The 15,020-nt window shown below is 38.9% G+C and overlaps 1 protein-coding gene across 1 annotated transcript in view; it reads left to right on the top strand.

Moving 5' to 3' along the window:
- dnah9l (dynein, axonemal, heavy polypeptide 9 like) overlaps positions 1-15,020 on the top strand; it is an 84,541-nt gene that overhangs the window by 48,687 nt on the left and 20,834 nt on the right. Inside the window, exons 43-57 of the mRNA XM_069196791.1 lie at positions 291-495; positions 1,090-1,255; positions 2,014-2,116; positions 2,663-2,902; positions 3,497-3,658; positions 4,176-4,369; positions 5,175-5,337; positions 6,120-6,243; positions 7,236-7,378; positions 8,453-8,614; positions 10,454-10,687; positions 11,866-12,012; positions 12,571-12,684; positions 13,037-13,180; positions 14,379-14,561. Coding sequence (XP_069052892.1) covers positions 291-495; positions 1,090-1,255; positions 2,014-2,116; positions 2,663-2,902; positions 3,497-3,658; positions 4,176-4,369; positions 5,175-5,337; positions 6,120-6,243; positions 7,236-7,378; positions 8,453-8,614; positions 10,454-10,687; positions 11,866-12,012; positions 12,571-12,684; positions 13,037-13,180; positions 14,379-14,561 — 2,484 coding nt within the window. The remainder of the gene's footprint in view (positions 1-290; positions 496-1,089; positions 1,256-2,013; positions 2,117-2,662; positions 2,903-3,496; positions 3,659-4,175; positions 4,370-5,174; positions 5,338-6,119; positions 6,244-7,235; positions 7,379-8,452; positions 8,615-10,453; positions 10,688-11,865; positions 12,013-12,570; positions 12,685-13,036; positions 13,181-14,378; positions 14,562-15,020) is intronic.

Genomic DNA, 15,020 nt, shown 5'->3' with positions numbered 1-15,020 from the left:
ATGCAATGCAGCCATCCCATTTAACATATACTTATTTTATTCTTGCAAATGGGAGTCAGTTTAAGATCTGGACTTTTCCAAAAGATGTGTAAAGACATCTGTATAAATTAGATTTGTGTATGTATACATACACACATCCTCGAGTACAGGGTAGAATGTGAGATTTTATTTAAAATGTGTCTCTACTGCGCACATTCCGCTAAACAGCTTCCTGAAGCTACTCGACGGGAGCGCTTTCTTGTGAATGACCTGTAAATTCACTCGGAGGTTTGTTTTTTCTTCTTCGACAGACGGTTCTGGTGCACTCGGCAGAAACCATTTGCCTGACGTATTTTGTGGATTTACTAGTGAAGAAAGGCAAACCAGTCATGTTAGTCGGGAACGCGGGAGTGGGGAAAACGATCTTGGTTTCAGATAAGGTTTCCAAGCTGTGCGAAGATTATATGGTGGCCAAAGTTCCCTTCAATTACTACACCACCTCAGCTATGCTGCAGCGTAAGTGACGCTGTCCGTCTGAGAATACAACACAGGCCACTGAGCTTGTCGCCTGCTGCAGGATGCCCCCCTTGTGTTTTAACCTTTATTAGTAATGTGCTCATTATACCTGATCTGAAAGTTAATTCTGCGTGAAAACATTTAATTGCATGCCTTGCAGAGTATGAATCCTAGATTCTAATAAGGAGCATTTCTAGTTAATGATTTTAGTTGAATATGTGCATATAAATTGAAAACTTTTTTTCTGTTGTTGTTTTAAATCTGCTCAAATTTTTTTTTTAAATTGGAACCTACCGGATCTGAATAATAAGCTGGTATTTAAGATTTTGTTGTTTAAAAAAAAAAAACAATAAATATGAATTAAAAAATTATTCAGTTAAGTTTATGTTAAATGGTTTAAAAATAATTTTTAATTGCTTGATTTCAGAATTATTATTAATTGATGCAACTTCATGTACACTTATGGTAGTTTGTGGTAAATAATTGTTTTTCAGGCATTGGTGTTTAGCAGGTTTTGGGTCTCAGCTGATTTGTATTTAGTGTTTCATGTAAATGTTATGATTCTTAAGTGACTATAAAAACGCTTTGTTGTAGGTGTTCTTGAAAAACCACTTGAGAAAAAAGCTGGAAGAAATTTTGCTCCGCCAGGCACCAAGAGGCTAATTTATTTCATTGATGATCTAAACATGCCAGAGGTAGACATCTATGGCACTGTCCAACCACACACTCTCATTAGACAGCATTTAGACTACAGCCACTGGTAAGTGTGTTTGCACAATTCTTTACATGATAGAGGAAAGAGTCTGTTTTCCCGACAGCAGTACAAGAATTTATGAACATAAGAAAGGTTACAAATAAGAGAGCGGGCCATCCAATCACTCCTGTGCTCCCCCAGTCATTTCTGACAAAAACAAACTAAGCCACTTAGCCTCTGACAGTAAGACAGAAGTTCTCATTTAACTAGATTGAACAACAGCCAAGGCCTGTGCATATTACAAAGGTAATTTCTGTTTTTTTTCTGCCTGTAAAAAATAAAATATTTTCCCACGTTTCTGCCCTCCATAGTCCTGAACAGAATTATTTTTATATTTGTTTGTTTTCCGTAAAATACAGATATCCTTATGCACAAATAAGATCTACCTGCACGTTACCTTCTTTACTGCAGCTTGCAGTGTTACTTATCTTCCACCCGTCTCCCCAAAGTCAATCAATAAATTAAGGGGAAAAAAAGGCAAGTGGGAGACAGGACGAGGTCAGGCTTCAAGGCACGGACAGGGAGGTGGTGTGGTGAAGGAAAACTGACAGAGATAATGTGTATTTAGTAAAATTAATGTTTTTCATGCCGGATGGCCTTACCAATAAAATCTCAGTATCCTTGAAAATGTGGCAGTTTTGTGCTGTGACTCATAGATCTTAGACTCATAACCTAATAAATACAGAGTTGAATTAAAATAAAAAAAAATAGTCTCTTAACTGCCCAGGACTGGATCGTAAATGAGTGCTCTTTCCTCTGTCTAGGTATGACAGGCAAAAGTTAGTTCTGAAAGAAATACACAATTGCCAGTATATCACCTGCATGAATCCTGCAGCCGGGAGCTTTTCAGTGAATCCAAGACTCCAGGTAAATGGGTTCCATTTGTCCTCTATCGGAGTAAATAGACTGTTAATCCTGAAGAGCACTGCAGAAAAGACTATCCAGGAGCCAGAGTGCAAAGGCAGAGCCCGTAGCATAGTACCTTACTGTTCTTACTGTTTTAAAACTTCCTTGTTTTTTATTTGAAGATTTTTTCCCCCACAGAAAATGTGCCATTGCAATCCCAGGTCATTACACTAACCTAACATTTCTTTATGTGTGAAGGCGACAACTCAAATAAACCTGTCAGGTCAAAACCACAAGGGTGGTGAAGCTGTTACATTTTACACATTAGTGGATGGTTCGTTTATAACCATTTCAGAGAGGTTTTAGCAATTAGATTTCTGAAAAAAAAAACCCTGTTGAGAACTAGGAACAAACAAGTCCTGCTCGCTTGAAGCAACATCAAAAAGTGTGCACTCAAGATCTAGCCGGCCTTAAGACAGTAACGCACCGCCAACAAGGAAGAAGGGGTGGAAAGTGAAATCGGAAAACAGACTCATTCCTTTTTCTCCCGTCCTGTTGTGTTTCCAGAGACATTTCTCCGTGTTTGCTGTGCATTTCCCTGGGACTGATGCCTTGGTCACCATCTACAGCAGTATCCTGAGCACCCACTTCCAGCAAGGGGGCTTCAGTTATGGAGTCACTAAATCCGTCAGTACTCTGATCCAGGCCGCCATCTGCCTGCATCAGAAAATGACCCAGAACTTCCTGCCCACGGCCATTCGGTTTCATTACATCTTTAATTTGAGGGATTTGTCCAACATTTTTCAGGTACTATATTTTTTTTGGAATGGGTTGCTAGGAGCTTCAGTCTGTTTGGTGAATTTCAGATTTGCCGAGGCTGTCTGTCAGTTTCCTCCATGGCTAAATTTTGGATTCGTGATTCCTGTCTCTTGCTGCAACTGTGAGCGGGCATTTTTTTTTTAATCACGTAATACCTTGGTGAATAAGGTTATATCTTCAAAAACTCAAGGTGAGAAGTCACAAGTGGTTGAGATTTTTATACAGTGCATTGCAGCATTGTTGTCTCAACAAGTGTTGAGAGTATAACACATTTCTATTGTATCTGTAAGAAGTAGAAGTTGATAACTCAGAACTTTATCCTTTCTATGCTTCACATAAAATTGATTGTTTTTAGATTGTGTATTTCAGTACGTACATTTCTTGTCTTTCTCATTAAATGCGTGTGTTGACCTACAGTTAACAGTACTACTGATAAAACATTCACTTTGTGGTAAGAGCTAAAGATGGGTTTTCTGTTTGTGTTCATAAGGTTCAAAGCAAAGAAAGAATTCATTTTATGCTCAAAATACTGTATGTGGTTCATAGTCACTTTCTAAAAGTCTCCTGGAATTATATTTTCAGGGAATCCTGTTTGCTTCCCCAGAATGTGTCAGATACCCAACTGATTTAGTGAACTTATGGCTTCATGAATCATCTAGGGTTTATTCTGACAAACTAATGGAGGAAAAAGATGTCGAGCTTTTCAACAAAATTCTGATCGACACAGGGAAAAGATACTTTGAGGTAGGATGCTACCAACATGATTTTCTTCAATTATGCACCCACTTGCCATCATGGTACATCTTCTGTGAATACCTAGAGACAAGTGCCAGCTGTTTTAAACTTCATGTTGCCTATTTAACGAAATTATACTTGTCGCTGCTGTTATTTTAGTCAACTGTATTAATAATAAAGTTCTAATCAATATAAGGTAAACACAATCATAATACTTCTACCACTGCATCACTGCAGTCATGCTGTATAAACAGATCTCTCCAACACATCTGAGTAGAAAACATTTACTGTATTTGCTTTTTACCTTTGACTGATCTTAGAATTATTGGAAGTGCAGAATTGTTGCGTGAGCAGGGTTAAATTAAAAATGAAATGCTGTAGAACACAGACAAATGTCTACAAGGTATTACTGGGTAATATATCAATATCAATTGGAATTGGTTAAGACTTTACAGATATTAGTTTGAACTGTAATTAATTTTGCTTGCATACATCAAATCAAATATGTGACTTTTTTTGTTTTTAGGGAGTTGACGAACACATGTTTATCCACCAGCATCTTATCTACTGTCACTTTGCCCAGGGAGTCGGGGAGCCTCGATATTTCCCTGTTTCTGACTGGGAGAAACTGCATAAGACTTTGACTGAGGCCCTGGAGCATTACAATGAGCTACACGCTGTCATGAACCTTGTTCTGTTTGAAGAAGCAATACAGCACATGTACGTCCTCTGCTTTGTATTAGTGGTTAGAGACTACATGAGTAACTTGAGCAGTGTGCAATATGTAACATAAGAACAAACACCCCACCCTGTGAATGTGTATACCCGGCAATTCATTCATTTATGAAGTGGAACCAAACAAACTTGCACCAACAGCTGTAAAGTTGTGGGGCCAAGTTTCTGCTGCACACACTGGTGTACCCTTGATGTACTTTACCCCAGCTGCTCCCCTCCCCCATCTGTAATCTGTACAAATGAGTACCTACATCCCTTGCAGTGCAACTGTGCAAGGGATCCCACTCGAGGGCGAATCATGTACTGTCACTCCACTTAACACTACAGACACCAGTATAAGATTCAGGATGATGCTCCTCTAGGTTTGTGTGTGGATTGTACTTCTCTGAGCCGTCTGTCCTTCATAAATGCTGTTTGCGAGTCAGTGTTAATTTGTCAGTTATACCGCTACTATGTTTATGAAAAAAGTTACTGAATGTAGCTTGAGTTAAAATATAGCTAGGGAATTGGTACAGGTTGCTAATATTTTCACGTGTACAAAAAATAGGATTTGAACCCCACTAACTTGAGCAGCAAATAGTTTGACAAACATTCCCTCCAATATCCCAACAATCAGATTGGAACATTTTCAACTGCGCTTTGTCCTGTTCTCTGGATATAATATTATGGAGGATTTTTTGTTTTCGATGCTGGTTTAGGTGTTCGCGAAATACGAATGGGCATACTCCAAGGGTACCCAAACCTCAGAATATATGTAGCGCCCGTGACTCCTATGGTTCTGTTCTTGTAGATGCCGAATCAGCCGGATTCTGGAGGCGCCGCATGGGAATGCCCTTTTGATAGGGGTTGGTGGAAGTGGAAAGCAAAGCTTGTGCCGTCTGGCAGCGTTTCTTAGTGTGTTGGAAGTATTTCAAATCACTCTTCGCAAAGGCTACGGGATCCACGATTTAAGGGTGAGAAATACAGACGTCTTTAAAACATATAAAGACACCAAAACAGAGGGAAATTAGGTTTCTCTTTATCTATGACATTGATAATATATACTACTAGTTAGTGGGTCTCACTTCTTCTCCTTTCATTATCTAATGCTTTCTAAATTTTTATGTTATATCCATCTGCTATGTTTTTTCCTCACTTGAGCTTTTTTATTATTTATACTGTATATAGCAAAAAAATGCTCTGTGATGGCATCGCTTGTCAATCCTAATGCACACCTGTAGGTGCTGCTTTCAACTTGTTAATCTCCCTTTACTCAGAGAAAATTATATACAGGCTGTATATACAGTACAAATGATGCTGATATGCATGGACCAATGCAACGGGGTATCACGGGGGTATTTGTTAAAGTTATAGCCACCTTTGTTAATTTCAGCCTTCGGGGCTTGTGTTTCATTTGCCTTTCCACGGGTTATGTCTTCAGCGGTGGACGGAAGTGACATAAGGTCAAGCAGTCTGAAAAACAAAAGAAATGATGCATAGCCAACAGCACCCTGTCCCTGAAACACATCCAGTCCCAGACTCATAATATCGCATTCATGTCTTCTGTCTTCATCCCCTGTTCATGAAGCGATCGTTCTGTTCAAGAGCACCCTCAAAGCGATCGCTTTTGGATCAAAGTTGTCTCTGTGAACAGATGAAACTCCCACTTCTCCTGTGTGATTTTAAGTTCATGTGAAGCTCACTGTACTGGGAAAGTTCACTTCCTGAGGTTGTGATTGCCTTTTCTTTTACACAGAGTGACATTGCTGCCCTATATATGAAGGTTGGGGTGAAAAACATCGGGACTGTCTTCCTTCATACAGATGCTCAGATACCAGATGAGCGCTTTCTAGTACTAATTAATGACATGCTGGCATCAGGTACTGTGCAATTTAGCTGAATGATGTAGGTTAGGGCATTGTAATAATAGCAGCAGAGATCTATGCTTTAAAACTTTGACAAACATGCTCATCATCAAAACACTTCAGACATAAAGCATTTTAAATGAGCGTAGGTCACTTGAGTTTTGAATAGGCTTCATCAGCAGGGGTTAGGGATCAACCTTGGATATTAGTTATACTGGAGATATCAAGTCACCTTCCATAACCTAAGTAAAATAAGCTGCTTAACATAATTATTTGCAATCAGTAAATGTAGAGTTCATTATAAAGGCTTTTTTTTAAATATAATTCTGTATTGTTCGCATGAAAAAGCCATACAAAAGAACACAGTTTAAGTGTTATTTTAGAAAGTGTGCTTTCTGTTTGAAAAACCTTCCTCCTGCTGAACATGAAAGGCTGATTAACCTTTTAAAGGTAAAGATCTACAGAGAAACGGCCTTTTGTTCTAATCAACTGACCAGTTAAAGTTTCACCTTGTAACCTTAAAATGACTGTGCTTTTTTAGGGCGTCTTTTTGTACATTGTTGGAAAATAGGTTTTATTGTAAATGCTTTATTCTACGTTTTAAAGCAAAATTATTTATGAATTCTAACAGAAATAGTGAAGTATAAAGCAAAATCAATGAAAGAATAGGGTTTGCTTCCTGACAGAGATAAAGAGACAGAGACAATAATTCATAATATGGAATATAACTGGACAATTAAATTTGTCCTCGTTTGATCGCTGATTTATTGCTTTTTTACCCTGCGTGTCTTAAAGTATGCAAATTTAATTATTATGTATTTGTTCATTGTTTATAAAGTGTTTAATTTATGTTTGACATTCTAAGATGCCAAAAGCAGCCATAATCTTTTGCACATTTACTGTACCTCTTCCTTTCAGCAGTACCAGGTGGTCAACAGAAGCACTGTGGTCAGGTGCAGGCAGTCCTGGGTCAGTCTGTGTGTACTGAGCAACGATGTGTATTTCAGGGGATATTCCAGACCTGTTCAGCGAGGAGGAGGTGGACACTGTCATCTCCTCCATTCGGATGGAGCTGAGAGGATTGGGGCTGCTGGACACCAGAGAGAACTGCTGGCAATTCTTCATCGACAGGATTCGCAGGCAGCTGAAGGTCAGTTCTATATTTATACCAATTACTGCAGATTGTCCAATGTGGAAAATGTGAGGCTCAGCTCTGTTTTGTACTGCTAAAAATTGTATTTCCTGGTTTCCTCCTGTGATGAAATATCTGAAGATTGGTATCTGTTTCTTTCATTTCTGGGTTTGTTCGACTTTTGTAAAAATATTAATAAAGCAAATAAGGTTAAATCCCGAAGTAATCCATCAGTCCTGCTCTGGCAGATTGCATTTACTTATTTAATATTCAAAAGAAAATATCTTTCTGACTAATTAGTAATTCCCTCACGCTGTTTATACATTTGCGCTCTGCGTACTTTGCTTTCCCAGATAGTAATGCAATTAAGCAAAACATTTTTTTTGTAAAATTGCTTAAGTAAGTATAATTAGAAAGTGGAAAGTTTCTTGAGTTGATAATGTGTAACTATGAGCACTGTCGTATATAGAAATTATTGTTTTTTTACCTCCTGAAATAAGTACTACTGAGGAGGCTTGCTGCTCTAAGGTTAAGGCCCTTGGATGGAATATGTCAATGGTGGTATTTATTCTGGAAAACACATGTTGGATTTTCTCAGAGCATTTCCAGACACAACGTTTGTGTGAAGTGATTGCTAAGGAGACAGTATGGCAACTTCATATTTACGTTCGCATGCTTTTAATTAGGAGCTGTTCTGTGTGCAGCGCTCAGTTGGGTAAAACAGAAATCGCTGCCAACGCCACCTCTGAACTAGAGTCAGACATTTTGCATAACAGAACCACTCTGTAATCTCAGTGAAAACGATACCTGTTAGCTTAGCCCACAAATGCCTAACTGACTTCATGCAGTCTCTGCCTAGCGTGTTATTAAATGTTGGCTGTCTGGTTTAACTTCAGCTGTGACGACGGTTATGACGTGATGGAGTGACACTTCAATGAAGTCGACCTCCGTGCAGTACGCTTTCTTGCTGACCAATTCATTGTGTGTGGTGTCTCTGCTGGGTCTCCCCCCCACCCTCCCCAGCCACAATGTTTGGCTAAAACTAATTTGTCTTGCCACTCTGTAATTTACGTGCAAGCATATGCTCCCCAGGTTGTCCTGTGTTTCTCTCCCGTCGGCTTCACTCTGAGAACCAGAGCAAGGAAGTTTCCAGCTCTGGTGAACTGCACCGCCATCGACTGGTTTCACGCTTGGCCTCAAGCAGCCCTGCAGTCTGTCAGCAGCACTTTCATCGAGAAGATAGACGGACTGGATGTAAGCTTAAACCAATCGGTGCCTGATGTTGGCAAACCCTGCAGTTCTTCCATTGAGAGAATCACCTACAGTAGTTGCTTGATGTGCAGGTGGACAGAGCAAGAATCGTGTGCATTTGTTTGCTTAAAGTGGGGAATGGGCAATACTGAGTTCACAAATCACCTAACTTCGAAGGAAAAACACTGGTCTTTCAAAACCTTTCAATACATAATCTGAGCACATTGTGACAATGGAAGTATGAAGTCAAACTCTAAAAGTATTTACTCAGTGCCATTCCACCAGCCAGTAGCTAGGTTTCAGCAGAAATCTTCCCTAGAGACCTGTAAAACAGTTATTTTTTACTCCATAAGAAAATATTCATGCCAATCCACACAAGCAGGGAGAGCTGGCATCATATTCTTATTTTCCTAAAACTTATTTTTGCTTCTGCAAGCACAGTTAACAGAAAGGCATCCATGAGGAGTTTGGAAACTTTTTGTAGCTTGTGCATCTGTGTGAAAACTAGGTACGGCAGAATCCATTAATGCTGCCGTGATCGGTTACAATAGAAATAAATAATTCATGATGAAGGAAATTACTCTAATTAGCAGGCAGTTCAAGTCCTTTGATAAAACTGAGGTCTAATTCCGTGAAGGGCAGGAAGTGCTGTCATCAGTCAGCCCTGAAAAGATTAGCATCTATTATGAATGAGGGTAGGCACCCTGGTGAAGTCATGTGTGTCCCAGAGACAAACTTAATATCTTCCAAAATGGGACAAACTTAGTCTCACAAACATACCAAGGCTGCTGCTGGGCTATTATGTGCAGGTACAAGCAAACAACCATAGTCATATCATTCTCTTCCTGTCCATCATTCTGACAGCTGTGAAAATACATTTTCCATGCAAAGTAGGGAATAAATCACAAGGCCTTTGTTTAGTACCCCTTCAAGTCCAAGATTTTTGTTAGGGGTCTTTTCTGATAAATAGCTCCTGGAGCACAATCACAGTCTCTGAGGCCCGGAAATTCATCATGAGATACATATAAAAAGTCAGAAAGAGCAACCTACAAGTGGAAGGGGATCATATAGGCTTCGGTTTTTTTTTAGAGTTCTGTAAACTTCTGTGAAAAAGACTCAAGCAAAACAGTTTCCATTGGCGTTTTTTTTTACAGAGCTGTTATTTTTATCCTCGGTGACCATAAATGACCATAAAAATGCAATTAAAACATTTCTCCCGCTTACATTGTGCGATTCATATGTACACGGAGCTGAAAAGTAGCTAATCCCACAGTGTCAATAGAACACTGGTGGGCGTGAGAGGCTGCCATTCAGAAGAGCACTGGGAAAGATAACAATAAATGGCTAATAATGACACTTAATGAGCTTGATTAAGTTGATTTGTTATGAAAAATTAAGTAGCAAAGGGTGAATGTAGGCGATATAATAAGAGATTAATTTTAATAGAATTGAAATGCTGTAGGGTTTTAAAACACAATTGGGACTAACACGAAATTCTAAAGAACAATTACAAAGGAATGCAAAATTAATTCTTAACAGGCATCTTTAGATAATTACATGAAAAGATGTACTTCTCTTTTTTTCCAACACCAGATCTCGTCTGCCTTTATATATAATTTTTATAAACTCTTTTTATGTCAATATTGTTTTAATAAATTAAAGAATTCTTGGGGAAATTAAAATATTGTATCCATTTGCCAGAAATATTTGAAGTTTTACAATGCCTTTGGTATTTCTCAAGATAAAAGCAGACATTGCTTATGTTTAACCACATTTAGACAATTTGAACTGTTCTTGAAAGATTTTCTTTTCTCTCATTTTTCTTGTCTATTTTCTTTTTAGCCTGAAGTCAAAGTTTCCATAAGTGAGTTCATCTCTTATGCCCACACCAGTGTAAATGAAGTGAGTGTCAAATACCAGCAGAATGAGAAACATTATAATTACACCACACCCAAGAGCTTCCTGGAGTTTATGAAACTCTATGGCAATCTACTCGATAAGAAGAGGAAAGAGTTAACCCAGAAGATGGAGAGACTTGAAAATGGACTTCAAAAACTGCAGACAACAGCTTCCCAGGTTAACATTTCATTCTGTTTCTGGATTGTGTAAAAAGTGAAAGCTTAAGGTGCCAATTAACCCACGTCCTGTAGCTCCATAAAGACTGGGTTTTGATGATATATTTAACCTTGCCAGTGATATACTTCTGCACCTAATTTTTCTTACTTTTTTTAGTCAAGCGATCAGTGATCAGGTCATTTATGTTTGCAGTTATTTAAGAATGCATTAATTGGCTAGTAGTTTTTTATTGATATCAGGTACAACATTCATGAATATTTACAGTATGATCCCTTAAGTGTGATCTTTTTTGAGACATTATACCCATTCATTTCCCTCAGAATCTACTTTTCCAGACATGGGCATGTGGGGAAGCTTACATTGTGACAATATTTGGGTATTAAAAATCCATTCCAATCAGACATACAGTAGGTCAGAAAAGTGACTACATATTTAAATAGAGGTGAATATTTAATGGGAGTTTTAAACCGATGTTGGGGAGCAGGTCACCCTCTAATCTCACACACTTCTGGTGAATCAATATCTCACCTCCTGAGCCATTTACACAACTTTTCTCGCACCCCTTTTCACCCTTGCAGCGGCTCCACACCTTATTCCTTGCAAAATGAAACTGGGGGTGGGGCGAAGGGTCTTTTCAGCCTCGACAGTTTGATGTTAAAGCCATTCTGCCATTTCCTCAGCCAGGACAGACATCCCAAAAGATAACATAATCGCGGGCGTGAATCTTGATATGATGTTCAAGGAATGTATGCTATTTATGATTTTTTTTCTCAAAAGACTTCTTTCTGGCCGCACGAACGTCACATTTACATGGCAAAAAAAAAAGATACTGAATTATGTTTTTAGAATTATATTTTTTTTTAGTGGTATTCAGGCTCCGATTGTCTTGCCAACAACGCCAACAACAGCGAACGCGGGAAACGAGCAGGTTTAATTAAACGAGGACCTGTTGAGAAAAATTTCCAATCATCTTGTTGAGAATGAGCGCATTCACAGTATTCATCTCGAGGCATTATTCTTTATTTATATGAGTGTGAACGTGCATCTCCAGAGGACCCAAATTAATTGAATACATTAAAGAGGAGGCCCGGGGCTTTATTTATTTTCAACTTCCTGACACTTGTTTAAATTAAACCACCGCTGGTGTTCAATTTGATTGCGCTATTATGACTACTCAGGTGGAGGATTTGAAGGCGAAGCTGGCGACTCAGGAAGTGGAACTTCACCAGAGGAACAGGGACACCGAGGCTCTCATTGCTAAAATAGGCCAGCAGACCGAAAAGCTGAATCAAGAGAAAGCTGTTGCTGACGCTGAAGAACAGAGGGTATCTTTTACTAGTCTTTGGTCTTGCTGGTCGAAAACACACAATTTTAAACTCAAATGGGAGTGAACAGTAGCATCCAAGTCACGAATGACACTGGGAAAAAATGTCAATATGCAGTAGGCTGGGCCCAGCAAGTTTTAAAATGATCTAGTACAGCTGTTGTTTTTTTTAGGATTACATAGAACAAACAGCTCAGGAAAAACTGCATTTAATACAAAGAACAGGGCACACCCAGCACTTGCTTTAAAGCAAAATGTTGTTATTAGGACCTGGTGCTGTTATAACACAGAAAGTAAAATTAAAAGGTGCAACATAATATGCGTACTGTTTAATTAGCTATTTTCTCGAATCTTTGAAACCTTTAGCTTTGTGTTCACCGTTTGGGAGGAGGAGGTTAAATATTGTGTTTTCACAGACTTTTTCCATAGCCTTTTCTCCTCGAGCCTTAAAAATATGTTTCACACAAGTGTCTCAGACTCGGAGGGTAGGTTGAGATGTTATTTTCGCAGAGAAACATTCAGAAACAGGCAGTAAAGCATGTGGCTTTGTGCCCTCCAGGTTGCGGCCATCCAAGCAGAAGTTACTAAGCAGCAGCAGGAGTCAGAAGATGACCTGGCCAAAGCAGAGCCTGCCCTTAATGCTGCCAATGCAGCTCTTAATACCTTAAACAGGGTAAATTAAACTAATCTAACTCCTCTTTTTGCACAGACGTTAAAAATACGAAAAAAGCTATTGGTCACGATTCTCATTTACTGCTGTTTTAATGCCTGGCAGTACACATGTATTTTATGTATCTCAAAGGAAAGTGAAATCTCAGAGCTGCTTTTATCATCTTTTCCAGCGGCCTCATATTTTATTAAGGTACTGAAAAAAGTTAATGAAATCCTGAAAATCTATGAGTTCAGCTCTCTTTGATTTCACTTTGCTCTTCAATACATGTTGCGTTTAGCTCCGATACCGCACATACTGTTAATACAGTATAATATTTGTAAGCGCTGAGCATTTTTTGCCTTTTACATTTCAGTTAAACCTGACTGAGCTGAGGACATTTCCTACTCCACCTGCTGTTGTTACCAATGTGGCAGCGGCTGTTCTGGTGCTCCTGGCCCCTCACGGCCGAATCCCAAAGGATCGAAGTTGGAAGGCAGCTAAAATGTATATGAGCAAGGTGAGACAGCTTACATGGCAGCTGTTATTTAAATAAGGAGGGTTGAGCCGATAAATCCCAATCAGAGATTCCTATGGGCTGAATAGGGTGAAGACCTCAGGTTTAAGCAACTGGGGAAGAGTCTCATTTAAGACAGTGATACCCCTGTCGTACATTTTTGGGGTGTACTTATGTTAGTGGCTTATTTACTAAAAAAGATTAGTTGAAAGGCTGTCCACACTATAAAAAAATAACACAATCAACTACACAGTAACCACCTATAATATCTTTTCAAAAGGACACTGTCATTTGTTCTCTGAAAATATACATAAATATCGTAAAGGCAAACAAAATATGACAATTGCCTGGTGTGCTACAATGCTACATTTTATGCTGCGCAAAATGATTTTGAATAAGAAAATACTTTTTACAGGATATTTTCTGTTGAACATATCCCATTAAATACATACAGTACACATACACTGGATTTGTCATTTCAACGTGCTCTTCCTGATATGAGTGATGTTTGATTCTGATGCAAACGTGAGAAAGAAGCTGCATCAGTGTCCAATGCCCAAGTAAAGGTTCATTCCACGCTGAAAAGTAGAAAGGAAAAAGCAGCTGTTTGGTTGTTGAGCCTTCTACAGGTTTTAGGGAGAGAGAGGAAGGTAGCAGGGGTAGAAATAACAGGAGACCTAAGGACAGAGCAGGAAGATGGCCGATTGTACATGTCAGAGCAGTATTAAAGATCTTTCCAAGCTAGTATCTCCCCATTTCACCTCTCCTGACCAAGATTACACTGACTTTTCTGTTTGCATCTTTTTACAGGAATTTCGGGACTTGAGAAAAACATCAGAAACCAATATTATTCTAAAACATGGGTGACACCTTCCCTCCTCTCTCAGTGACGTTTTTTAAAACCCCTCCATTATAGATTCCAGTTTTTCACACCTCTCTCCCAAATCTTCCTTCATTTGGATACTGTTTCTCACCCTCTCTTTCATTTTACTGTGCTTTACAGTATATCCCTGCTTCTCTTCTCTCTCCCTCTGTTTTGTAAATCCAGTTTAGAAGGAACAGTAATTATTCAATATTTTTGAAAAACATCAGAAAATATTATTGGTGCTCAAAAACGCCCATCATAAACTCCTTGAGCCCTTGTTGGTTAGAAATGTAATTTTTGAGTTTCAGAAGGTGCTTTGTCCCTTGTGTTTGACAGGTGGATGATTTCTTGCAAGCGCTGATGAATTTTGACAAGGAGCACATCCCTGAAGCCACTGTCAGAGCAGTGAAGGATGAGTACCTCAGCGATCCTGAGTTTAACCCTGAGTTTGTTCGCTTAAAATCGTCAGCAGCAGCTGGGCTCTGCGCATGGGTTATTAACATTATCCGCTTCCATGAGGTATATAGCACTGTGACTTGACTATAGGTTAACCCTCAGCATTCCACACCATACTGTGTGCATATCTACCCTAAAACTAAATTCCCGCTAATGACTGAAAACTGAACATCTGAGATCTTTTGTTTTACTGTTCCTTGAAAGTAAATTAACATATCAATATCAAGATGCCCATCAATACTAGATCGTTGCTATTGTCTTCTTTAACACATGCTACTTTATACCTGATGTGTGCTGTCCCCTCCTTTTAACAGCACATTATTCAGTACATTATATATTTTTCCATTTGCTGCACTCGTGCAATGAACACATGCAATGAAGTTCTTGTGTGCACAACTGTAATTGTATTTCAAAGTAAAGGTCCCGATAGACACTTTGATGCCAAAATGTAGAAGATTAATAAAGAATCACGTTAGAAGTATCATGATTTAATCCTTTGGATGAGCTCATTTTTCATTGTGT

Source organism: Lepisosteus oculatus, chromosome 12, assembly GCF_040954835.1.
Source record: "Lepisosteus oculatus isolate fLepOcu1 chromosome 12, fLepOcu1.hap2, whole genome shotgun sequence".
NCBI lineage: Eukaryota > Metazoa > Chordata > Actinopteri > Semionotiformes > Lepisosteidae > Lepisosteus > Lepisosteus oculatus.
The sequence above is the reverse complement of the archived record's forward strand: the minus strand, read 5'-3'. Positions and strand labels throughout refer to the sequence as shown.